Below are 26,417 nucleotides of genomic sequence, written 5' to 3' on the forward strand. Positions count from 1 at the left end.
TGAGATGGGTTTGAGGTGACTCGTACGGATGACTTAAGATCCAGATGAGGAGAGGGTGGTGTGGATTCCCAGGGACACCGACGCCACGGGCTGGATGCACACCAGCACAGAAGCCCCGCCAAACGCTCCCAGAAGCGGCAAGCTGACGGGCCAGCGAGCTGGAGAGCCTTTTCACTGCCCAGCCAGCTCATGCCCTCTGACAGCTGCCAAGTCCAGGTCAAAGGGTAAGCCACAGGAGCACCACTCCTGTGGGGGAGGTTTTCAAGCTCCTGCAACTCTTCCAATAAAGGATGTAAGGCCACCACCTAACCTTTCCAATCTGCCAACCTGAGGCCCGCATCACTTAAGCTGGACAAAAGACCCTCACTAAGAGGGAGGCAGACAAAGAATCACATACACAGAGAGACATATAAATCAAATACAGAGCTCTTGCTCTGAAATTAAAAGTAAATATCCATATAACAGAGACTTCTAATATGGTCCTCAACTGCCCTGCCCATTAACTCAACATTTTAAATTAACTCAATATTTTAAATGCTAAGTCATGTCAAATAGAGATAAGACATCCATGACATATAAAAACTTGGAAAAGACTTCAATTACAAGATGTTACTAAAAGAAAGAAAACAACCACAACAACAAAGCAGGGCTCAATTAAGTTTACAGGATCTTAACTGGTTTTCTTCTGAATACTCTTGGCTTACTATACTTTATCAGACCCAGCAACACAATGACTGTATCTGACCGAAAGCTAGAGGACCGAGCGGAACAAAAAGTACCAACCTGTATCCATCTCATCAACACTGTTCAGGAAGTCGTCGGGGGTCCGAGGGACGCTGTAGCTGCTCATGCTCAGTCCGCTGTCTGTGCTCTCGTCGCGAGAGTGATAGGTGCCACTGCGAAGAATGAGGGTCACAGACCAACGCAACACACGTAAGAAAAGATTCCCAGGTGAACACATAAACACTTGCTCAGTACCAACGTGATTCCCGGAGGATGAGCGAAGACTCCTGCCCTGCAGCATCAACAAGCGCCCTCCTTCAGAGCCGGTACCAAGCTCCTGTGCCATGAAGCGAAATGGACAAGTTGATCCTAATTCAGACTGGCAACCTCAGGGGGGTCAAAATTTCTCCTAAGGTTCTGTGGTCATAAGGGAAAAGCAAGATACACCCAGCTTTCCTGAGGGACAGGAAACTCTCAGTGTAATGCCGTTTGAATTGGGGGCTCCAAACAGCTCATCTGTCTCAAGGTCCCCGTGCCCCGAGTGGCAGTGGTCACAGGCGTGCATCAAAACACAGCTTCCAGGTGGTACTAAGACAGGCCTGCACTAGATTCCTGCTGAATTCCTCGGCTCATGCAGAGAGTTTAAGCCAGAAAAATGAACCCTAAATAAGGAACCAGAATTTCTTTTTGGACTGGGCCAAAACAGATGAGTCAGTGCTGATAAGAACAGAACTCACTAGCTTGATCTCCTTGCTTCTGTTCGGGAAAGTGGGGGGAACCCCGAACAACCACCTCAGCATGAAACAGGAGTCCTGAGAGTTCCAATGGAAGGAACTGATTAAAAACAAAAACCGAAACAGCCCTGCAAGGCACACAGCTTGAGAAAAACAGAAAAACAGAACCAGGTTTTTACTTTAGGCTGAATGAAAAGTATCACAGATTTACATACAAGTATGTTAAATATCCTCAGAACATTACTTTCATAAATAGAACACTTCCCTAACCTAGCAGCACGTAGACACCAGGTGGCATCAACAGTAAGATCAGAGGTGCTGCTAATTCTAGAACATCTTATAGCAGAGTGTGAAATAAAGGCAACTGTAATTCTTAACAGTCTCTGACTACAGTGTGAACTTTCCTCACAGCTTGGACATCTGAGGAGCTGTTCAGTTTACACAAAAATTAAGCAAAAAATAGGAGAAGGCGATGGCACCCCACTCCAGTACTCTTGCCTGGAAAATCCCATGGACAGAGGAGCCTGGTAGGCTGCGGTCCATGGGGTCGCGAAGAGTAATAACTAAGCTTTAAAACCAAGCTTTCATAGTTGCTCAAGGTTGAGAGCTCAAGCCCTTCTTCCCTACATTACTCAATGCACTTGCCTTGTTCCCCTCTCTTTCACACTGTATATTGCAACCACTAGTTTAATGCTTCTGTCAGATTTTGGCAAGATTCGAAAGCCTCACACAAATCCAAGAAAACACAAATTTGCCTCTGAGACCATCTGTACACAATGCAGCCGCTTCGGAGAAGCCCTCAGGATGTGGTTTGTTTTTATTTTGCCTGACTCAATCTGGGACGAGGGCCTGGTCCTAGTCATCTCTCTATTCCCACTGCTCACCACGGGGCACATATCAAGACACTCAAGACTCTGTTACAGAATGGCTGAATTTACACAGTTCTTTCCAGGCCTCAGGGGAAGCACATGGGCATTCCTGAGGACGGAGTTCACAAGGCCATTTCCCTGATTAGGAACTGCCCCCTGCAGCCCCCATCTCCCTTCAATGACACACACTGAGCATCTGCTACTATGTGATAGGGATGAGACAAAGCTGAGGAATCAGAGGTTAACAGCAACAGCCTACAACTGATGCTTTCTGAGAGGCTCACAACTTCAGGGAGGGAAGGGAACAAATACATATATAAGGGCTACGTGAGCAAGGTGCTTTCAAGAGAAAACTTTCAAAGTACAGGGGGAAGGTTTAATGGACGGGAAAGCCAGAGCTGGCCTTGAAACATCTGAGTAAAAAGGAGACGAGTGAATGTACCACCACCACCAGAGTCAACTCCATGGCAAGTTAGGGCAACAAATGCTTAGTGTTTAAGGAATATCATAAATTAAATACAGGCAGTGGGGGAAACTGTCCAAAGTTTCTGAAAAGAAAAATGCTAGGGCCAGATGTGTGTTTTAGAAACCGGGTACTACAGACAGGAGGCATTGGATTCTGCCCTGAGACTAGCAACTTTGGGGATGATTCACTCTGTTCTTTACCAGGAAATAGAATCTTAAACTGTAGCTCAGCTTTTATCAAAAGTTCTAAGAATCTGCACAAACGACTAACAGGAGGCTATGCGGTCTCCATCCCTCTTTTCTAGATGGTCTCATTTTATCCCTGGACCAATAAACACAGACCATCAACGACATGGGTACTGGAATTACACTGATCTGAAATCTCCTCTGTGGGGGAAAAAAGGTCTGCCGCTATGACTTTTCCTAATTAACCTCAGAATTATAATCTTCTATAAATACACTCAATTACTGGCAGGACTTTAAACTGCATGTGTCAGAGAGCAAATACAAAACTTAAATACATTTTAGATGGCCTTTGAGTTGTCCTGTTTTCAATGTTATTTGTTTCCAGGAGTTTTTCATCTCCCTTTTGATTTCTTCTTAGATGGCCTTTGAAATCAAACCAGTCAATCAGGCCACCAGCACTTATCTTAAGAGAGAGAAAGTTTATTGTACTAAACATTTTGGTATGACAAGGTATCTTGTTTTTCTTAGGGTCTGGATGTTTTCAATTCAACTTGTGAGAACTGAAAGGGTAGCATAATAACTTTCCTAAATAAATATACCTTTCAACATTCTTAAAAGTGCACTGTCTAAAACTGATTACAAACAAAAGCAAAGACCAGAAAGCATTTGTTTCTTATTTTGAAAATAGAAACTGCATAAATATTTGACAATCTACAAGAAAGAACTGTAGTTAAGTCTTAGTTTTAAATGCCTTTCTAGGCAAAAATGATGATCTGTCTCAGCTTGCAGTTTTCAACACAGCACTACATATAATAACATCTTTGCAATATGCCCGAAATCCAAGATTTCTGGTAATTCACTAAAAAATCATCCTTAACTGTGCTATTTTTGAATACTCTTGAATATTAACACATTATTTGAAAGAGACACAACCTTCCTTTTTATCTCCTTGACCTATAGCCCTTAAGAATATGAGGCCTTACAGTGCTCCTGTAGTGAAACGTCTCAGGTTGAACACTTACGTGGAAAATTCCTTCCAAAGATCCTTATAATGCTGCCCTAAGCAGGTTTAAGATGCCTTTTTTCCCCTGCTTTCACAGAAAGGCATTCACGTGTTCCTTCACGATTCTGCAAGTAACTGTTAGTCAACAGCACAGGCACAAGCAAACACGTGACTCTGAGTAAGTATCCCCTCTACAAGTCTGAACAGCTCATTTCCTCTCACAGCAGCCAGCGTCTAATCCTCAAGCTTTATTGTACGAGCCATTTATGGAGAGATTCATTTACAGCCGTAGTTCTTGGCCCACATGGATGTTCAAACAGCTTATTATATATAAGCACTAAGGAGAACACCGTAAGCTGTGATTTTTTTCAGATGTTGGCCAGCAGCAATTCTTACCAACCTGTTAAGAAAGGGATCTGAGCTATTGGTCGTCATAGTTCTCAATTCCTGAGACATCCCAGGAGAAGATACTGGATTTTGAGTCCCACCATCCTGCTCCAGTGTTGGTAACTGGCTACGGAGAGCTAATTCCTAAAAAAAAAAAGAAAAAAGAAAAAAATCAACACAAACAGAATCAACCCACTAATTAACAAATTTATCATTAGATTTACATATAAATCTTATATGTACATATAAAGCTTAAGTATTAACATCTAAAAGTTATTGAGCTGACCAGTCAGAAGGACCAAGTTCTCTCTATTTCAAGTCACTGAACATTCAATTATATAAACTGAAAGTTTATCCAGGCTTATTAACCCCCCAACATATACTTAACTAACTACTTAGTTTTCTCTTGTTATTTTCTTTATTCTGGGAGACATGCCTAGACCCCTCCTTTAGAATAGGGTGGCAAGTCTGACCAACTCTCATACGGTTTCATATATTTGGCACCAGTAATAAAAATAAGGTCAAAAGAACAAAATTTGGTGATTTACCAAGACACCATCACTCCTCACTGCCTTTCTGCACTGTTTTACACTTTGGTATCAAGTGATTCAATCTGATGTAGGTTTTTCAGTCTTGAGCTACTGATATCTTCAAGGGTATCCCACAGTTTCTCAGCAGGACACCACCTGGACACTGAGCAAAAGCTGTGAGCCATTACTACTGATTGTTTCACAAGGCCTGCCCCAACATGCTTTCAAACATTCTGGGTCTCAGCTTTTCATCTGCCCAGGGCTCCAAGGCTAGTTTACTTTACTCTGGCCAAGTGCTACACCTCCATTACCAGCTTGTCCTTTCCTCACCTTTTCATCCATTCGCTGTACCCTTTCCTGAGGATTTCCACTGTGCCTCTCAAGCTCTCATCAACGTCTTCTGCTAGAGATCAGCTTTCTCCTCCTTGACAGTTTTGGTCTGACTTGAAACGTGGCTTTCTATCACAAAGGACACTTCCCCACCTCTTGCAAGTGGGCAAGCCTGCTCACCGAGGCACACAACACCTCCAAGACCCTCACTCCCAGGGCACCACTCGGTCCAGAGGCCGTGGAGGTATTCTCTGAGCTCTGCACCAACATTTCTAGACTTTGCAACAACCACTTTTTACTCAGGTTTCTCCCTTCTAGATATACCATTCTTTAAATGGTTTCTTAGCCAGAAAGTCAAGACGGAATGCAGAGGGTCTGTGAACTTCGACGGAGAAAAAAGTTACATCTTTATTTTCATTAAACTGTAAGTGAAATTTAGCATTTCCTTCAATTATGTTAGGCAACAAACAGTAGTATTTACTATATCTCTAATTTTTCATCAGTAGAAAACATTTTCATATCATACTCCAGTTGTTAAGTTTCTTAAAAATGTTCATTACTATTCCAATATTAGTCATAAGACATGCCACGATCTCTTATTACTTATACATTAGGCAGATGATTTATTCAACATGAGAGCTCCGTAAATTTCTGGATTCCAATGATCTTTATCCCCACATACCTGAAAATCACCCATTTGTACACCCAAGACCTTGCTATTCAAAACCAAACCTGCCCGTACAATCTTTACTCACGTTTGGGACAATGATCAGTGCTTCACTTCATTGAAACTGCACTTTACCACTCGGGAACTACCAACAGCCATGCACAAAATCTATACAGTAATCTAATGCTGAAATTCCTCCTTCCGAGTTGGGGGTTGAGTCTGTGCTCCCTGAACCGGGAGGTGGATCCCCAACCACTGAACCACCAGGGAAGCCCCGAGCGGATCATTGTAAATACACACAAGTATCTTTAAGATTCCTGATACACACACAAATTTTGTTTCAACACAGCAAATTCCAACAATGAATCAATACTAAAAATATGCTTGCTTCATTTCTATGCTGAGATTGCTAAGAAATGCTAAGAGAAAAACCATACAGCTTATCATAAATTAATTCTCTGGTCTTGGCTGAGCCTCTAGTATCACTTACTTTTTTTTGAGGGTGGGTGGGGGGGGGGGCGTTGGTTCTTGGTTACTTTTTCTCACATTCTCCTGATTACTACTCCAAATCTGGCACACTCTCTCAAGCCCCCGGTCACTCACGTGCTCTCCTTTTCTCCAGCTCCCTCCCATTTAAATCAGGACACTAGAGGTCATCAGCCACAATCATGGTTTTCTGGTTCCCCCTGTCACCCTGGGCTGCTCCCACAAAGCCATCTTCTTTCATACTTACAACTTCTCTTCCAGGCTCAAAAAATGGATTCCCCACCGCCACCTCCTGTTCTAGGCCAACCCACACTCCTAGCAGCTTCTGGGGATCCCATTTACTTGTTTTCTCTGTATCTTCTATCTCTAACATTACCCATGCCCCACTTTCATCTTACAAAGTAACAAGGACTTTAAAACAAAGACAGTTTGCACTTCCCACAGACTGTAGGTCTGTGATATGGCATGTTTTCCTCTGATACTATGTCTTTCATACACTCTTTTCTTGACTAAAAAAAATAATAACAACAACAATACTTCTTTTATATTTAAGATCCAGTTACCTTCTCTAGGAAATTCTCCAGAATGATCCCATCTCCATCTTTAGACTGAATTACACAGATGGACATTATGCCTTAACACCCTGTTCAGTTCAGTTCAGCTGCTCAGTTGTGTCCAACTCTTTGCAACTCCATGGACTGCAGCACACCAGGCTTCCCTGTCCATCACCAAACTCCCGGAGCTTGCTCAAACACATGTCCATCGAGTCAGTGATAACATCCAACCATCTCATCGTGTCATCCCCTTCTCTTCCTGCCTTCAATCTTTCTCAGCATCAAGGTCTTTTCCAGTGAGTCAGTTCTCTGCATCAGGTGGCCAAAGTATTGCAGCTTCAGCTGTAGCATCAGTCCTTCCAATGAATATTCAGGACTGATTTCCTTTAGGATTAACTGGTTTGCTCATTTGCAACTCCATGGACTGCAGCATGCCAGGCTTCCCTGTCCATCACCAACTCCTGGAGCTTGCTCAAACACACATCCATCGAGTTGCTGATAAAATTCAACTGTCCAAGGGACTCTCAAGAGTCTTCTCTAACACCACAGTTCAAAACCATCCATTTTTCAGCACTCAGCTTTCTTTATGGTCTGACAAATCATAGCTTTAACTAGATGGGCTTTAGTTGATAAAGTAATGTCTCTGCTTTTTAATGTGCTGTCTAGGTTTGTCACAGCTTTTCTTCCAAGGAGGAAGTGTCTTTTAATTTTATGGTTACAGTAACCATCTGCAGTGATTTTGCAGCCCAAGAAAGTAAAATCTGTCACTGCTTCCCCATCTATTTTCCATGAAGTGATGGGACCGGATGCCCTGATCTCAAGTTTTTTGAATGTTCAGTTTTAAGCCAACTTTTCCACTCTCCTTTCACCCTCATCAAGAAGCTCTCTAGTTCCTCTTCGCTTTCTGCCATGAGGGTGGTGTCATCTGCATCTCTGAGGTTATTGATATTTCTTCTGGCAATCTTGATTCCAGCTTGTGCTTCATCCAGCCCAGTATTTCTCAAGACGTACTCTGCATATAAGTTAAATAAGCAGGGTGACAATATTCAGCCTTGATGTACCCCGTTCCCAATTTGGAACCAGTCTGTTGTTCCATGTCCAATTGTAAATGTTTTTTCTCGACTTGCATTGAGGTTTCTCAGGAGGCAGGTAAAGTGTCTGCTATACCCATCTCTAACAATTTCCCATAGTTTGTTGTGATCCACACAAAGGCTTTAGTGTAGTCAATGAAACAGAAGAATGTTTTCTGAAATTCTCTTGCTTTTTCTATGATCCAATGGATGTTCGCAATTTGATCTCCGGTTCCTCTGCCTTTTCTAAATCCAGTTTGAATATCTGGAAGTTCTTGGTTCGCATACTGTTGAAGCCTAGCTTGGAGTGTCTGAGATCAGTGCAACTGTGTGGTAGTTTGAACATTCTTTAGCATTGCCTTTCTTTGGGATTGGAATGAAAACTGACCTTTTCCAGGCCTGTGGCCGCTGCTGAGTTTTCCAAATTTGCTGGCATATTGAGTGCAGCACTTTCACAGCATCATCTTTTAGAATCTGAAATAGCTCAACTGGAATTCCATCACTTCCACTAGGTCTGTTTGTAGTGATGCTTCCTAAGGCCCACTTCACTTCACATTTCAGGATGTTTGGCTCTAGGTGAGTGATCACACCATCGTGGTTACCTGGATTATTAAGATCTTTTTATGTATAGTTCTTCTGTGCATTCTTGCCACCTCTTCTTACAATCTTCTGCTTCTGTTAGGTCCATACCATTTCTGTCCTTTATTGTGCCCATCTTGGAATGAAATGTTCCGTTGGTACTCTAATTTTCTTGAAGAGATCTCTAGTCTTTCTCATTCTATTGTTTTCCTTTATTTCTTTGCATTGATCAATGCAAAGTTCAGTTCACTTCAGTCGCTCATTCGTGTCCGACTCTTTGTGACTCCATGGACTGCAGCATGCCAGGCTTCCCTGTCCATTACCAGCTCTCGGAGGTGGCCCAAACTCATGTTCATTGAGTCAGTAATGCCATCCAACCATCTCATCCTCTGTTGTTCCCTTCTCCTCCCGCCTTCAATCTTTCCCAGCAGCAGGTGGCCAAAATATTGGAGTTTAAGCTTCAGCATCAGTCCTTCCAGTGAATATTCAGGACTGATTTCCTTTAGGATGGACTGGTTGGATCTCTTTGCAGTCCAAGGGACTCTTAAGAATCTTCTCCAACACCAAGGTTCAAAAGCATCAATTCTTCAGTGGTCAGCTTTCTTTACAGTCCAACTTTCACATCCATACATGACTACTGGAAAAACCATACCTTACACTAGATGGACCTTTGTTGGGAAAGTAATGTCTCTGCTTTTTAATATGCTGTCTAGGTTTGTCATAGCTTTCCTTCCAAGGAGCAAGCGTCTTTTAATTTCATGGCTGCAGCCACCATCTGCGGTGATTTTGGAGCCCCCCAAAATAAAGTCTCTCACTGTTTTCATTAAGGCTTTCTCTCTCCTAGAGTTCTTTGGAACTCTGCAGTCAGACAGATAAACCTCTGCTTTGCTCCCTTTTCCTTTTGCTTCTCTTCTCACCCTGAGCATATATATGTACTTAGCACTTAGCACACGCTTATCTCAGCATTTATCGCATGATATTGTAATCATTCCTTCACGATTTCTTCTCTGTCCCTAAAGGTACAGAGCGAATACATTAATGGATGCTTTGGAGCATAAAAGAGCTTCTAAATACTTTGAAGAATTTATATTGCCATTAAAATATGGGGATGTTAAAAGCAATAAAGTTTAAAATGAGTAAAATTACAGGCTCCAGATGAGGTGAGATGCCTCGGGAAGAGGCATCCTTTTGTTTTCTGTGTACCTAGTTTTGAACTTCTTGCAACATGAAGCAAATAGATCATTACTGAAGCAACTTAATAAACTGGCTATACTTTTCATAGTGTCCTTCACAACTTTCTGTCTTACCCTTTTTGATCGTTTCTATTTTTTTAAGGTTTTATGAAGCTAAAGCTAATTGCCATGTGCAAAATCTCCATGTTCTCATTCTGCCACATTGCTTGTCTGAAGCTGAGAGATTTTTACTTCTTGCTGCCTCTAACAACTGAATTTCTACTGTCAGCAGACACTGAAGAACCAACTATCCACATTGACAAAGAAAAGTAATTTAGAGACGTGAATAAGAAGGCCGATCTTTCTTGCAATTTGCCTAAAAAGATATCCAACCTCCCTAAAGGATATGGAAATATATACTTCTCATCAAATCTATTTTTGAGTCAAGACTAAGCAACTAACCTAGGGATTCACCTAAACTGAACCTCAAAGGAACAAGTGGGAAAAAATGCCACTTTATTTACTGGGAGTGGTGGCAGGATGATGTCAGCATTGATAGTAGGGAATACGGCATGAAAACAAATGTAATGTGGTAAGGCCAATAATACAAATAACATATATACAGATTACAGAACCCATACACACCAGGTATGAATATTCAGCTGAGGTTTGAAACTTCTAGTTATAGGAAACATAAACAAAATCCCAAAACCAACCAGGTTGATCAGAAGTACTTTTTGAAGTTTTATTGAGGTATAATTGATATATAATAGCTTACACATATATTATCCAAAAACGGGTATATTTTCACATAGCTCAGTATTTGCTAAAAACAAAACAACTTCAAGTAACTGAAGTTGACTTGGTAGCTCCCTCCCCAAAGCATTAATTCTTTTGTTAACATTTTCATCTGCTGTGAACATAATTTATTTCATGGACTTCAATAAGGAAGATCAACATTTTTTTTATATTTTAAAGAAACTGTCAAGAGTTGGGGAGGAAAACCATATATAAGTACACAGGCCAACTTCTCCCCCACTTCTTATATATAAGTTTGGAGTTCACGTGAATATGAAAACAGTAAGGCCCACTTCCACATAAACACACACACACATCCATATAGAGATGGAAAATCGCAGAAGTGTCTGACTCTGTGCTTTGCCTCGTTGGGTTTTGAAGGAGAGCGAATGTGGAGTCAGGTTAACAGAGAGTTCCTCCCTAAAGCTGTCCTGCTGCCAGTGAGGAACAATTAGATCATGGGTTTTCATTGCTGAGTAAGCTTTATAATTCTTTGTATTCTTAGCCAAGGACTGCAAATGTTAAAGTGAACACACTGCATAAAATTAACAATTTTATAGTAAAATATTAAAAATGTTTCAGAGTGTACAGAATTTTTGCTAGTGACTCTGTGAGCTTAGTTGCTCAGTTGTGTACGATTCTTTGCGACCCCATGGACTGTATCCCACCAGGTTTCTCTGCCCATGGGATTCTCCAGGCAAGAATACTGGAGTGGGCTGCCATTCCCTTCTCCAGGGGATCTTTCCGATCCAGGATCAAACCAGGGTTCTTAAACGTCTGAGCCACCAGGAAAGCCCAGTGCCTTTACAGAAAAATAATTACTTTAATATGGATAACTATAAAATGAAGTTACATAATCTGAATTTTTTAATCAAAAATATTTCATATAAACTTTCTTCATACCATCCATCTTCAAATAATGCCTGCATATATCTACATATACCTATGTAGAATACACCCATTCTATTCCAATTATTAAAGCATTTTGGATGAATATGAACATTATTTTGTAACTGAGTAAATCTGGCATAGCTGTTTTAAAAAGTAGCCTTGGGACATATTTGGACTGTCTACAAAAACTGATTTCAGTTGAAACATTTCATGTTGAAAGTTATGTCTATCTCTAAAGAAGCTTTTTATCCCGAACAAATGTCTAAAATTAGAATACGGAGCTAAAAATACAAGTTCGTTAAGCTTCTCTTTTCCCAAAGGTAGTCAGAATAAATAGTATGACAGACTTTCAAAAATGGAGAACTAAGCAAGTTATACGAGATTCAGCCAAAATTTATCATGCTTCTGTATTTCAAAAGTCAAACAGTTCTTTTAGCGTATTTGACTTTTTCTTAACGGAAGCAAGTATTTTTAGCTCATTTTCTTCTGTAATAATACAAAAATGTGGTGACTTTTCCCACTGAGCCCGTAAATCTTAGCTAATCTGGGATGTGTGTGGAGCCAGGGCTATCTGCACTGGAAGTAAAACTCATGGACCCAGTTTGGTCTGGAAGGAACTTTCCAGGATGGTTTATAAAGGAAAATAGGATTAGCCTGGTTCATATAGTGGACTTTTATGGACTCAAAATCTAGACATAAGCCATTGGTCCTTTTAAAATTTCCCTTCTCTTATTTAAATGGCAGTACCATTTCTCATAGGGTAAAAAAGATACTTTAAGATATTAAGTATTTTGGCCCCATAAAAAATTGATGCTTTGGTTCACATTATTTAGAAAAATAAGGAGAAAGGCAGTAGAAGAAGTCAGTAGTCCAGAAACACTTTGAACACTGCTAGATTATCAAACTCTTAAGAGTGCCCTACCAAACTGGAGGAATATGCCTACACAAAACCAAAATTTGGAAACCAGTCGAATATCTATCAATAGGTGAACAGATAAACAACCATAGCATATCCCTACAATGGAATACGAGTCAGCAATAAGAGGGAATGAACTACAGATATAATATGAATGAATCTCAAAATAATCATGTTAAAGTGAAAAGGTTATGATCCCATTCATTAGAAAATCCTATAAAATTAATGTCAACTTTACTTTCTTAAAGCAATTTTTTTCTTCAGCCAAAACTATTTATGTCTCATTTCTGGATAATACATGGCACACAAATGAGTTTCCCCTTTTTGAACCCGATCAATTTATTTAAAGTAGGTTAGTTTATTAAACTAGAAACCCAAATTTAGAAATGGAGGAAAACTCTAAAAATACACATCTTTTAAACAGTTTGTCTTAGTAATAGCAGTTTACATCAACAATTTTAAAAACAGAAGCAAAAAGCCATTTCCTCCAACAATTCAAGATAGGTTCCTGTCATACCCCATTTTCCAACACAGTTTTAAACCACCATAGAATATTTAATTATGTCAAAAATTATTAAAACATTTAACCAATGTTGAAAATGCTTTTTGTTTTTTTAAATATTTGTGGCATTTACCGAAGTTATCTTCAACTTCAGAACAACCTTTTTGACTAAAAAATGTGTACATATGGATTTGGGGATAGTTACGAGAACTGTATGATAATCTTAAATTCTTAAAAAGTGATAATCAAAACAGATTTGCACTTTTATGTTCCCACAGCATGATCCTGAGATTCAACACTCTGACAGATCTCTTTTGTAATTTATGCTACTTAATTGTGGTCTCAAAATAATAAAGTTATTATAACATTGTTCAAATTACCATGACCTTAATGAATAAAACAAATGAGATAATCTATTAGACTATGCAGAGTGTGAGGCTGAACCTCCTCCCTTCTTATACAGTTTTCAATATGCCCATTAAAAATAAAATATTCATGGGAAAATACCAAAATGAATCTATGATTTAGTCAATATTAGGACTTCAAAAAGGAGAGATAATCTTAGCTTTTCTAGTATCTGCTAACATAAAAGAGAGTCTGGAGGGAAAGAAAGCCAAAAATTTGCTATTATTAAATTCAGGAAAAAAAAAATTGCAGTGATTATTTTCATATGGCTCTGTAAAGAGGTTTTATTTTGCTCTATTTGACTAAAACTATGGACATCTGAATTTCTTCACCATTTTGGGCTAAGAGTGTAGTATAATATGTTTGATATTAATACAACAATATTAATTTTTATTTATTTAAATTATTTTTTATTAATTTTTTAATCCCTCAAAAGCCGTAACTGACCCTGGTGTGTATTTATTACTATATACATGGAATGGCAACTACACAATATTCATTAGTTGCAAAATATTTTTTGCAATATAAATAACTTCTCTGAAGCTATAATTTCTATGACAAGTAAAGCAATTACTTGCTCAAAAATAAAGTTAAGATATCTATACATAGCACTCTTATTTCTATTTTCTGGGTTTTTCAAGAATTCTGATGAGGGCTCTTGGGGATGTGTTTTGACCTAGGCTTGATGAAAGAAATGGAAATCTTAATTAGTAAAAGGGAAGGGGAAAAGGATTCCTCATGAGTGGGATCATGGCAACAAGACAGAGGCGTGTACTTGGCTGAAGGAAGGTAACTGGCTTAACCAGAATTGAGAGAAAGAAAGAAGATTACTGACCACAGACCATAGAAGAGCCAGGCTGCAGAGTTTAGGACTGATCTCACAGGTACTGAGGGAACCACAGGGAGTAAGAACCTCATTCTTAAGCCTAAGACAGGTAAAAACATTCACACTCAGGTGGGGGAACTATCTTTTCTCCAATTTAAACATTACATGCATGCTCAATCTCACAGAGCAAAGACAATGCTTACAGTTTCAAAGTTTTGTTTTTTCCTGAGACTAGAAACTGCTTTAGAAACATACAAACAGCTAATCAGAATGAAATTAAACAGTTTAAAGCTCTATGAGGACAAGTTTTTCCAAAATTCTGCCAACAAACCCTAACGAAGGGAATAATTCCCATTTTTAACTAAAAAGATATACTAATGCCTGTAAAGTTGTCTTAATTTTTCAGAATTTTGCATTACCCTCACCCATACTGATACTAGCTTATATGACCAGAGCATCCTACAGTACAGACATGTTTTGTTAATCCTATGCAGAAGTACTTAGTAATTTGTAAACATTTTGAAGTCTGATACCTTCCCACAGTCCACAGCAAATGAGCTATATAATTATAAAATAATGCTACTGATTTCATTGTGCTTGTTAACTCATCTCTACTAATTTCTATTAGAAAAGTAAAAATAAATAAAAACAAAGATATCTGACAACTCTGAACAAAAGTGCCTGGCATCAAGTATTCAATGGATCCATCGCTTTTTGTTCATTATTCCTTTGTCCAGTCTGTTCTTTGATACTGGAAAGTTTCTTCTTGCTTTCTTGATTATCTTGGTAACCTTATTTAAAGGCATCTTCACTTAAGACTGTTCTTTGTGAAAAATTTCCTGACATCTACATTAAGATAATCTAGAAAATAAGTAGGATGAGAAAAATAAAAATACTTGCTTGATACAAATACCACCAGTTTCTATGTATTTGAGCAATTCCAAATTTAGCCCTACATTGGAATTTCATACATTTTCCCAATTGTGCCAGGTAAATACACTGACCACTGAAACTTATATAACAAGCTCATATATTTTATTCTCCACATATGCAAAGCTAATTTAAAAAATAACTTTTAATAAAACCTATCTCTTTCAGGTTTCCAGCTCTGGCTTAGATAAATCTAAGGGATCAACACTGTAATCTTAATACCATACAAATTTATTGATAATAGAGTTTTAATTTATCAGCCTTAACTTTATAAAGCTTTACTACTAAAAGAAGTATCTAAAAACTCCTGATAATTTTAATGAGAGCAACTATTTAAACTTATACTGATGTATGAAATAAAGACCTGAAGGTAGTTCATTTATTTATCAGATTTAATGTTTAAGATCTTAAAAGGAAAAAATAAACAGGAGACAATTTCAAAACACTTTAACACGGAGAACTTTTTGCTTGATTCTAAATCTCATTTGAATTAATTTCTGCTCCTATGTTTCCACTTTATTTCCAGATCCAATGCTACAGTGAGTGCTCTTCCCAGTCAAATGTGAAACTAGCAGCCCTCACTCTAAGAATGTCTGCATTGCTTTAGCAAAGATGATGTTCACGGATTATTCCCTTACTTGATTTCTTGATTAAAGAAAGCATTTATGAGAGAGATAAAGAATAGAGATTTTCCTCTCACAAAGTTAACTGGTCTCTGTGAGGATTCTATCTACTATAGTTTCTAGACAGACAAGTTAACAGAATCTAATGTGAGTGGAGTTCTGACAATTCCTACTTCCGCAGCTCATTCCAGCACAATGCACCTGTCAGCCTAGTGCAGAAGAGCTACAGAGTACAAAATGAGGTATTTGATGGTTGCTTTCGCCCACCTGAAAAAAGTCCAACAATCCCTCAGCTCCGAATTCCTCCATAATCGGTGAACCCTAAACACAGAGATCTCTTTGGTTTTAAGAATGAGATTCTCTTCATGAGTCAGACAAGTGCCTGTGTTATAGAAGGAAAAAGCGGCCACAACCTTTGCATCTAAATAAGCTACCTTCACAAGCAGTGTTTCTTTGGGTTCACCAGGGAGAAATGCTGGTAAAAGCCAACAAAGAAAGCCAAAAGAGTACTCAGGTAGAGCACTGTCCACTTCTCTCTTCGAGTGATTTTGATATTCTTTCTTTGGAATGTCCACTAGGAGAAGGAAAAAACTTCTCCTTTCCTAGTAGTATCATTACACTCTAATAAGATTTCCTGACGTAGCCTACCTAAGTAAATAATCTGTGCCCCCTTTGTTACTGTTCAAATTTTTAATTCCTGTAAGGCGCTGTAAGCACTACTTTAGGCTACACAAGTAAAAATAGGCACACTTCAGGGCTGACAGGAGGCATACACTACATATCAGCGTCGGGGCTGAGGGGAGAGACCTCCAGCGAGTCAAAAGGACTGCTATCGTGGGAGGAGCAGACAGTGTCGACTTTCTGGCAAAAGCAATGTTAACTTAAGTAGCTTGGTAGGAAGAGGCCTCAGTTATTCTTCAGTGAGGACAGGCCCCCGGAGCACAAGTTTTTCTCTTTCCTAACAGCATATCTGTTTTCAAGGCTAAAACATCAGACAAGAGCCTACCTGACATTTTGGAGAATTGGCTGTGCTGGGATTGATATTCCGCATTGCCTAAGAGTGAAAAATAAGATGGATAAGAATTACTTTAAGCCACATGGTTTGGCTGTGTAGGCTGACTTACAAATTCCATCCAGACATATCACCAAAGCACAGAATTCCCAAGCTAGCTCAAGAAGAAGCAGACTGAGGGAGACAGGAGCCAGGGGAGTCCCCAGAACAAACGGAAGCCTCAGCAGTGTCCACAGCGTGGAGGGCAGGACAGCAAGACTTCCGGTGTCAGGACTCACAATCTGATACTGGTCAGGCAGGTTCTTTACTTCTGAGTATTAGATGAAGCAGGAAAAATATAATTTGATGTTTCAGTGATAAGAGAAACTGTCAATGGAAGAAGTTCACAGGAAGCCAGAAGACTTAAACTGAATTTATACTGATTGCTAAAAACAAACACCTTAAACAATGGCCCCATTAGTATAAGATTAGAGCAGGTCGGTCACTTCAACAGAAGAAAAGACAACACAGCAGGCAGTAAAAAGACAAAGAAGTCACCTGTAAAGGAAGCTATTCTGTCCGGACCGTCACCCAGAGTAAGAGTGGGAATGAGGCTTAGGAAAATTCTTTAGAATAAAGAATTTTATAAGCAGCAGCATTCTGCCCACCGGGTGGGAAGGGGATGGGAGACAGCTGATCTACAGCAACAAAATGACGGATTTTAGTCTTTCTCATTAATAAGGTCTCTTGGTTTTGATGGTCTTCAATTCACACGTGAAATTTTATTTACTTACACCATCTAGTACTCAGTAACGACAAAATGAAAAGCAAGCAATGACAACAGGCTGCGTAAAACGTACCCTGAAATTACTTTATTTCTTCCAATAGCTATATAATTATATTCTCGATGGTGCTACCTTGTTCCGGTGATAAAGTTTTATTTAAATGAAAAATATCTTTCCTTTATAGTAATATGTTAAAAGTCTGTCAGAGGTATAGTAAACTTGTTAATGTGCTTCCTTTTTCCACTTTCTTAAAGGCAGATGAGGAAATACTTCTTTCAAGACCACTTCATGACACCATATCCTGGCATTCTCCTTCTTCTTTTAGGGCCAACCACACCAGATTATAGTGGCAGGTTACTGACAGCTCAGTTTACAAGTATGGCGGCCTGGAGTCCTCATGGCTCAGTTTAATTCTTGGGTACCAGTTCTTCAAACCTCAAATCAGAGTTCAATCACTGTATCAAGTTCATCTATTTCCATTAACACTCAAGTGACACTATCAAAATATAACCCTCATGAAGAAAACAGTACCTTGTTCAAATGCCTACATCCTGGCAACAAAAATGTAGCCTATAATGGTATTTTTAATGCCTGTTCTTAGTATGCTATGATTTAGGGCGGGGCAGTAGTAGAGGCACTTGTATTCCATGTTTGTAAATAAAGAGAATGTCTGGGGCGGGGGTGAGGGCAAGTATAAGAACTGGTTAGCTATTTACATCCAGAAAAGAGAACTAGAGAAATGGGAAAAGGAGATTTTATTTTCACTTTGTACACTTTCAAAACCACATTGTGTTTTTATTACCCAAAATATTTATATAAAAATTTTAAAATATACTAAGATCATACCCCCAAAATCTAAACTTTAGCTTTTGTCACTCTGAAATTTGAGATGATATGGCACAGAAAAACCAGTATTTCTGAAAGAAAACTGACAGAAATGGCCCTAAAGGTTTCCAGCTCTCTAATGTTAGAATCTGCCCTTCCCAACGTGAAAAAACAACCACAAGCAGGTAATTTTAAGGCACTTGGGGATCTTCTAAACTTGGGATAGCCTGTGTTACATTTTAAATAAAACACATCTTAGATTCAGCAATAGTGAAACACAGCTGTCATTTGAGAGGTATCATACTGGTATATTATCATACTGGTATATTCTCCTAGACAAATAATTTGTTTAAAGTAAAAGATGTTTCTCCCCAAGTGATGTTCCAGAGTTTCTTCCTTAGCGAAATCTTCAGATATTAAATAGTCTGCAATTCCCTGTACAGACATACCTCGTTTTATTGCACTTCACAGACACTGCATTTTTTTTTTTAAAAACACATCAAACGTTTGTGGCAACCCTGCGACTAGCAAGTCTATCAGAGCCATTTTTCTAAAAGCAATTGCTCACTTCACGCCTTGGTGTCATATTTTGGTAATTCTCACAATATTTTGGCCTTTTTCATTATTATTTTATTTATAACAGTGATCTGTGATGTTACAGCAAAAAGATGACTCACTGGAAGCTCAGATGATGGCTAGCATTTTTTCAGCAGTTAAGTACTTTTAAAAAATGTTCACTGTTAAGACATAACGCTGTTACACACTTAAGACTATAGTATGGTATAAACATTAACGTCTATATGCACCAGCAAACCCCCGAATTCATGTGATTCACTTTCCTGTAATACTCGCTTTCCTGTGGTGGTCTGGGACTGATGGGCAATATCTCCGAGGTATGCCTGTATATTTGAGGAAAAGCACCCTTGCTTCCTTTGCCTTCTGCTTGACTGCAGTGAACATGGCCCAAACGCCTCTGTGTGACACAGGTTTACAAGTGACAGCCCACGTGCTCAGAGGCCAGCAGAGAAACTAAGACAGGGACAGAGCTGGACAGAGTGTTTCTGTGTCACTCTAGTTTTGGAGAAACAACATTCCTCTGTAACCAACAAATGCCAAAATGAAACACACCCAGCTTCACGTAGGAAAACAAAGCCCCAAGAGTGGAAGGCTGGTCTCTAACCTGGGGCCTCACCTGCCGAAGCAGTTCTTGCTGCTTCAGTCGCAGTCTTTCTTTCTCCATCTGCAACTGCTGCAGCCGCATCTGTTGCTGCTGGTTGGAACTGCCACCACCCAGGACTCCTCCCTGTGGGCTCTGGGGGGCCAGCGGGGGTGGCTGTTTCACTGGAGCACTTTGACTGATTCTCTGGTTCATGGCTGCAAGGAAACAGAAGATCTGTTCTAAAAAACTAGCCAAGAAAAAGGATTTTTTGTTATTCACAAGCATGATGGGGACATTCAACATAGCCTCTTCTGTAGTAAGATCAGAAATAACCTAAAAACCCACCAATAGTACAAAGGGTACATCAGTTTCTTATTATTACAGACATCCTTGTCATTAGTGTAGTATGCGGCCTTAAGATGAAAGAAACAAGCAGCAGCTCTAACAGGCAATGGCGCGGAGAAGTCTAAGGCACACAAAGGTAAAGGCACAGTACAGAACAGGACAGGCAGAGGAGGGCTGTACTGATATATTACATGCATATCCAGAGAATCTCAATCGAAGGACAGATAAGAAGCAATCAACACCTGCTGGCTCTGTAGCTGGGGAACTGGGTGACTAAAGAACTGACGTTCAAGAGAGACATTTTTTGTAACTTTTCAAGTTTGAATAATGTGAATGCACCGCTTATTATAAAATATATATCCAATTAAAAATAAATCCCTCAAACTAACTAAGAGAAAGCAATCTAAGCAGTAAAGTTCATTATTAATCTTTAAATACAATGCTAACTAACAAATCAAGTAGGTTAGATGCATGCTCCAAATAAAGCCTACATCTGGACGGCACAGATTGGTCTCATTCAACACCACTGTACCCCCCACACAGCCAAGGTAGTCAGTTACTTTTTGAGTTGAACCTGTAATACACCATTTGACAATTAGATTGGATTCTTATAATAGTGAATTTCTGTCACTGATAAAACACTGATCAAACTATGGATTGTGTTAGCCTCAGTAAGCAGATGCAAGTTTTATTACGTGAAAATGGCAATAAGAATGATACATTACCTTTTCAGACATCTATTCAACTTTTTAAGGTGACATTTCAGGTCACTGTTTAATACATATGACACTTGAAGAAATGACACTAATCTTTTACAACCTTTTGCAGAGAACAGCAAAGAAGGAAACTTCACGCTTTTGTGACCAGCATATCCCTAATACCTTACGAAGACACTAAAACAAAGAAAAATCATAGATGGCTCTCTCTCATCAACCTTGCTACCAAAATCTGAAATGATTCACTGGTGGTGCTCATGACTTACTAGACCCTGGCCACAAAGCAAACTCCTTGTGATGATCTTCACATGTCCTCGGCTGGACCACAGGTACAGCTCTTGGAGGCCACCTGAACAAACCTCTTCCAGGGCACTGCCTTGGGACTCTGTCTACTGACATTTCTCACCTGTCATTTTTTATTTACAAATTTATATCTTCTCTTCCCAGGTGGCACCAGTGGTAAAGAACCCTCCTGTCAATGCAGGAGACCTAAGAGACATGGGTTCAGTCCCTGGGTCAGGAAGATGCCCTGGAGGAGGGAATGGCAACCCACTCCAGTGTTCTTGTCTGGAGAATCCCGTGGACAGAAGCCTGGCGGGCTACAGCCCACAGGGTCGCAAGCAGCTGGACACGACTGAAGCGACTGAGCACACACATCTTCTCTCAAACACGTGCCTCAGGAGCGGGGACAGAATCCCAACCGCACATATATTCTTAGTGCCTAGACCAGCAACTTGGCATAAAATCTGTGTGGGGAAACAACACTGAAATGATTCTAAGCCCTTTCATTATGCACTGAGGCAGAAATTTAACTTTTTAAAAGATATGGCAATACAGAAATCCTACCAATTTCCCCATAGACTACCAACTCTTCTATGTGGCAGTATAACATTGATTTGAAACCAAGGATATTAGAAAAAAGGAAAATTACAGACCAATCTTCTCCGAGAATGCCTTAGTTCAATTCAACCTACTGAGATATTAATATAAAGTCACAACATTTTTGTTTTTACTTTCCCCCTCTATTGTTCCTGTATTTCTTCTAACTTTTAAAAACTTTGGCCATGGCAGATGGCATGGGGGATCTTAGTTCAATGCCCTGACCAGAGATTGAACCCACGCCTCTTGCTTTGGAAGCAGGGGGTCATAGCCACTGGACTGCCAGGGCTCTTTTCCCAACTTCTTCAGTTGAACTCACTTAGTCAAGTCTTTTCTTAGAATACTTAAGTCAACAAATTTACCTTTAAGGACTGCTTTTCTGGCATGCCACACATTTGAAATCGTACATATAATTCAGGACTGTTCTATTTCAAATATCTGCAATTTCTATTTTGATTTCCATTTAACTCATGAGTTATTTAGGAGTACAGTTTTATACTCTTAAGCATGTATTTAAAATTTTGAAAAATAACTGCCACAGAGAAGCAGAAAAAATATATATTATGAATCCTCATGTAGCCATCACCCAGCTTCCCAATGATCAACACATAACCAATTTTGTTTTACATCTGTTCCGACTTTTCCCTCAATTACTTTCAAGCAAATAATATAGCCTTTCATCTGTAAATAACCTCAACAGGTATTATATGGGAGTTTTGCTTACGTTCTTAGATTTTATAACTATTTTATGCCTAATGCTGAAAAACTTGGTTCTAGTCACATTTATATATATTATCCTTTTATACATAGACAATTATTTCAAAATAACATTATGACTGAATATTAAAGTTATGCTGAACAAAATGATAATTAAATGGTTTGAATTCTTAGTCTTTTTTTTTTTTTTTGTCCTTAAGATATTTCATTAAGTATATCCAGCCAAATCAGCTTAAGGGTTACCTGAAACAATTCTTCTTCATGTGACTGAGCCACCAACTCAAATACTGGTTCACTGTGACACTGTGCTTTTGAATTTTATACACTTGCTTTACTTACCACCCACCACCGCCCTGCCCCCATTTAAAAACCTAAGCAGACACAGATATGGCAGGGGGCTGTACAGCACACTGGAACAGTGTGTTGGTAGCACATTCTTAATACTTAACTTCACTCTGGCTTTTTGATAATAATATCCTGGAGACTAGTATTAGAGTTTTTCTCCCATTTTCTTTTAAAAATAACTGACTAGTATTTCATTCAACTAATTTCTTATTAGGTACCACAGTTTTAATTATAATCTGCATGTTTTAATAGCTGGTGGGGCAAGCCAGGCAACTTTTGACTATTGGGATCTAATTTTATTGCTTTGTGGTTAAAACAACCTGGTCTGTACACTGCTTTGTGAAATCTGTGACTGGTGCGTGGGCAGTCCTGCTTCTGCCCTAGGCCAGGGCTGGCCAGCTGCACCGCGCCTTTCCCCACCGGGCCTGCTTCACGCATCTCTCCATGCTCTGAACACTCTGAGTTCCTGATATCCCAACAAAAGGACTGGCCCCAGCCCTGTCTGTGCTCCCTGTTTCTTGTGTGGTTTTATTTTCTGACCGACAGACACTTTTTTCTTTTAAATTTATGAATCGAGTTAAGTCTTTTTGGTTATTTCTTTTAAATGTTCTGCCTGACAGAGCAGAGAAGGGATGCCCAAAAAAATGACTTGCTGCTTCTTATTCTTCAAAGCCTTATTAATCTTTCACATGGCAAAAAAGCCACATTTAAGAAATGTCTTTACAAAGAATAAATGGCTGGTACCTTAATAATGATGGTAGACAGTATTCTATAGGGGAATGGATAGAAAAAAGCCACATACTTCATAGCTTAGACATGCTCCATTGGTGGCTCAGATGGTAAAGAACCCGCCTGCAATTCAAGAGACCTGGGTTCAATCCCTGGAGGAGGGCATGGCAACCCACCCCGGTATTCTTGCCTGGAGAATCCCCAAGGACAGAGGAACCTGACGGGCTACAGTCCATGGGGTTGCAAACAGTCAGACACAACTGGGTGACTAAGCACAGCTCAGCACAGCAACCTCATTAATACAATCGCTTATATCTACCTGTCACCAACACTATTAGATTCACAACTGACAGGTATCATCAGTTCAATTCAGTTCAGTCGCTCAGTCGTGTCCGACTCTTTGCGAACCCATGACCGAAGCACGCCAGGCCTCCCTGTCCATCACCATCTCCCGGAGTTCACTCAAACTCATGTCCATCGAGTTGATAATGCCATCCAGCCATCTCATCCTCTGTCATCCCTTTTTCCTCTCACCCCTAATCCTTCCCAGCATCAGAGTCTTTTCCAAGGAGTCAGCTCTTCGCATGAGGTGGCTAAAGTACTGGAGTTTCAGTTTTAGCATCAGTCCTTCCAATGAATACCCAGGACTGATCTCCTTTAGAATGGACTGGTTGGATCTCCTTGTAATCCACGGGACTCTTAAGAGTCTTCTCCAAAACCACAGTTTAAAAGGCCCTCAGCTTTCTTCACAGTCCAACTCTCATGTCCATACATGACCACCAGAAAAACCATAGCCTTGACTAGACGGACCTTTGTTGACAAAGTAATGTCTCTGCTTTTGAATATGCTATCTAGGTTGGTCATAACTTTCCTGCCCAGGGGTAAGCGTCTTTTAATTTCATGGCTGCAATCACCATCTGCTGTGATTTTGGAGCCCCCCAAAATAAAGTCTGACACTGTTTCCCCATCTATTTCCCATGAAGTGATGGGACCAGATGCCATGATCTTCGTTTTCTGAATGTTGAGCTTTAAGCCAACTTTTTCACTCTCCTCTTTCACTTTCATCAAGAGGCTTCTTAGTTCCTCTTCACTTTCTGCCATAAGGATGATGTCATCTGCATATCTGAAGTTATTGATATTTCTCCTGGCAATCCTGATTCCAGCTTGTGTTTCTTCCAGTCCAGCGTTTCTCATGATGTACTCTGCATATAAGTTAAATAAGCAGGGTGACAATATACAGCCTTGATGTACTCATTTTCCTATTTGGAACCAGTCTGTTGTTCCATGTCCAGTTCTAACTGTTGCTTCCTGACCTGCATATAGGTTTCTCAAGAGGTAGGTCAGGTGGTCTGGTACTCCGATCTCTTTCAGAATTTTCCACAGTTTATTGTGATCCACACAGTCAAAGGCTTTGGCATAGTCAATAAAGCAGAAATAGATGTTCTTCTGGAACTCTCTTGCTTTTTCCATGATCCAGTGGATGTTGGCAATTTGATCTCTGGTTCCTCTGCCTTTTCTAAAACCAGCTTGAACATCTGGAAGTTCACGGTTCACGTATTGCTGAAGCCTGGCTTGGAGAAATTTGAGCATTACTTTACTAGCATGTGAGATGAGTGCAATTGTGCAGTAGTTTGAGCATTCTTTGGCATTGCTTTTCTTTGGAATTGGAATGAAAACTGACCTTTTCCAGTCCTGTGGCCACTGATGAGTTTTCTAAATTTGCTGGCATATTGAGTGCAGCATTTTCACAGCATCATCGTTCAGGATTTGAAATAGCTCAACTGGAATGCCATCACCTCCACTAGCTTTGTTCATAGTGATGCTTTCTAAGGCCCACTTGACTTCACATTCCAGGATGTCTGGCTCTAGGTGAGTGCTCACACCATCACGATTATCTGGGTTGTGAAGCTCTTTTTTGTACAGTTCTTCTGTGTATTCTTGCCACCTCTTCTTAATATCTTCTGCTTCTGTTAGGTCCAAACCATTTCTATCCTTTATTGAGCCCATCTTTGGATGAAATGTTCCCTTGGTATCTCTAATTTTCTTGAAGAGATCTCTAGTCTTTCCCATTCTGTTGTTTCATACCATGATATAAAAAACATGGCCTTTAGAGTCAAACAAACCATGATTAGAGTTAGCACATCAGTTCAGTACTTCATCCAATTCTCAGTTTCCTCAATTATACGTTGGGGATGGATCACTGTGGGTGGGTGTGCTCAGTCACTCAGCTGTGTCCAACTCTTTGCAACCCCAAGGACTGTAGCCCACCAGGATCCTCCATCAATGAAATTTGCCAAGCAAGAACACTGGAATGGATTGCCATTTCCTCCTCTAGGGATCTTCCTGACAGGGACTGAACCTGTGTCTCCAACATTGGCAGGACGATTCTCTACCACTGAGCCAGTGGACGCCTTATAAGCCCCCAGTGTGGGGCTTATAAGTAAAATGGAAAGCTTCGGTTATATTACTGGAAGACAATATGTGCTCCAAAATGTTAGCCTCCTCTCCTCTCCCAACAGTTCTTTCTAAAACTTGAGATTACTAGTTTTTCAGATAATCAGCAGGGGCCACAGGACTGGAAAAGGTCAGTTTTCATTCCAATGAAAGGCACTGCCCTAAGAAAGGCAATGCCAAAGAATGTTCAAACTACCACACAACAGCACTCATCTCACACATAGCAAAGTAATGCTCAAAATTCTCCAAGCAAGGGTTCAACAGTACGTGAACCGTGAACTTCCAGATGTTCACACTAGATTTAGAAAACACAGAGGAACCAGAAATCAAATTGCAAACATCCACTGGATCATACAAAAGGCAAGAGAGTTCCAGAAAAACATCTGTTTCTTGACTATGCCAAAGCCTTTGACTGTGTGGATCACAACAAACTGGAAAATTCTTCAAGAGATGGGAATACCAGACCATCTTACCTGCTTCCTGAGAAATCTGTATGCAGGTCAAGAAGCAACAGTTAGAATTGGACATGGAACAACAGACTGGTTCCAAATAGGAAAAGGAGTACGTCAAGGCTGTATATTGTCACCCTGGTTATTTAACTTCTATGCAGAGTACATCATGAGAAATCCTGGGCTGGATGAAGCACAAGCTGGAATCAAGATTGCTGGGAGAAATATCAATAACCTCAGATACGCAGATGACACTACCCTTATGGCAGAAAGTGAAGAGGAAAGAAAGACTTCTTGATGAAAATGAAAGAGGAGAATGAAAAAGCTGGCTTGAAACTCAGCATTCAAAAGACTAAGATCATGGCATCCAGTCCCAT

The 26,417-nt window shown here is 39.8% G+C and overlaps 1 protein-coding gene across 8 annotated transcripts in view; it reads right to left on the bottom strand.

Annotated features, from left to right (window-relative positions):
* YAP1 (Yes1 associated transcriptional regulator) overlaps positions 1 to 26,417 on the bottom strand; it is a 140,771-nt gene that overhangs the window by 4,419 nt on the left and 109,935 nt on the right. For 2 of the 8 annotated variants that reach the window (XM_015100723.3, XM_015100722.3), the window contains exons 5-8: positions 19,440 to 19,621; positions 16,653 to 16,700; positions 4,381 to 4,511; positions 784 to 896 (exon numbers count right to left, since the gene is read on the bottom strand). In XM_015100723.3, coding sequence (XP_014956209.2) covers positions 784 to 896; positions 4,381 to 4,511; positions 16,653 to 16,700; positions 19,440 to 19,621 — 474 coding nt within the window. 8 annotated transcript variants of the gene reach the window in all.

Source organism: Ovis aries, chromosome 15 (assembly GCF_016772045.2).
Source record: "Ovis aries strain OAR_USU_Benz2616 breed Rambouillet chromosome 15, ARS-UI_Ramb_v3.0, whole genome shotgun sequence".
Classification (NCBI taxonomy): Eukaryota; Metazoa; Chordata; class Mammalia; order Artiodactyla; family Bovidae; genus Ovis; species Ovis aries.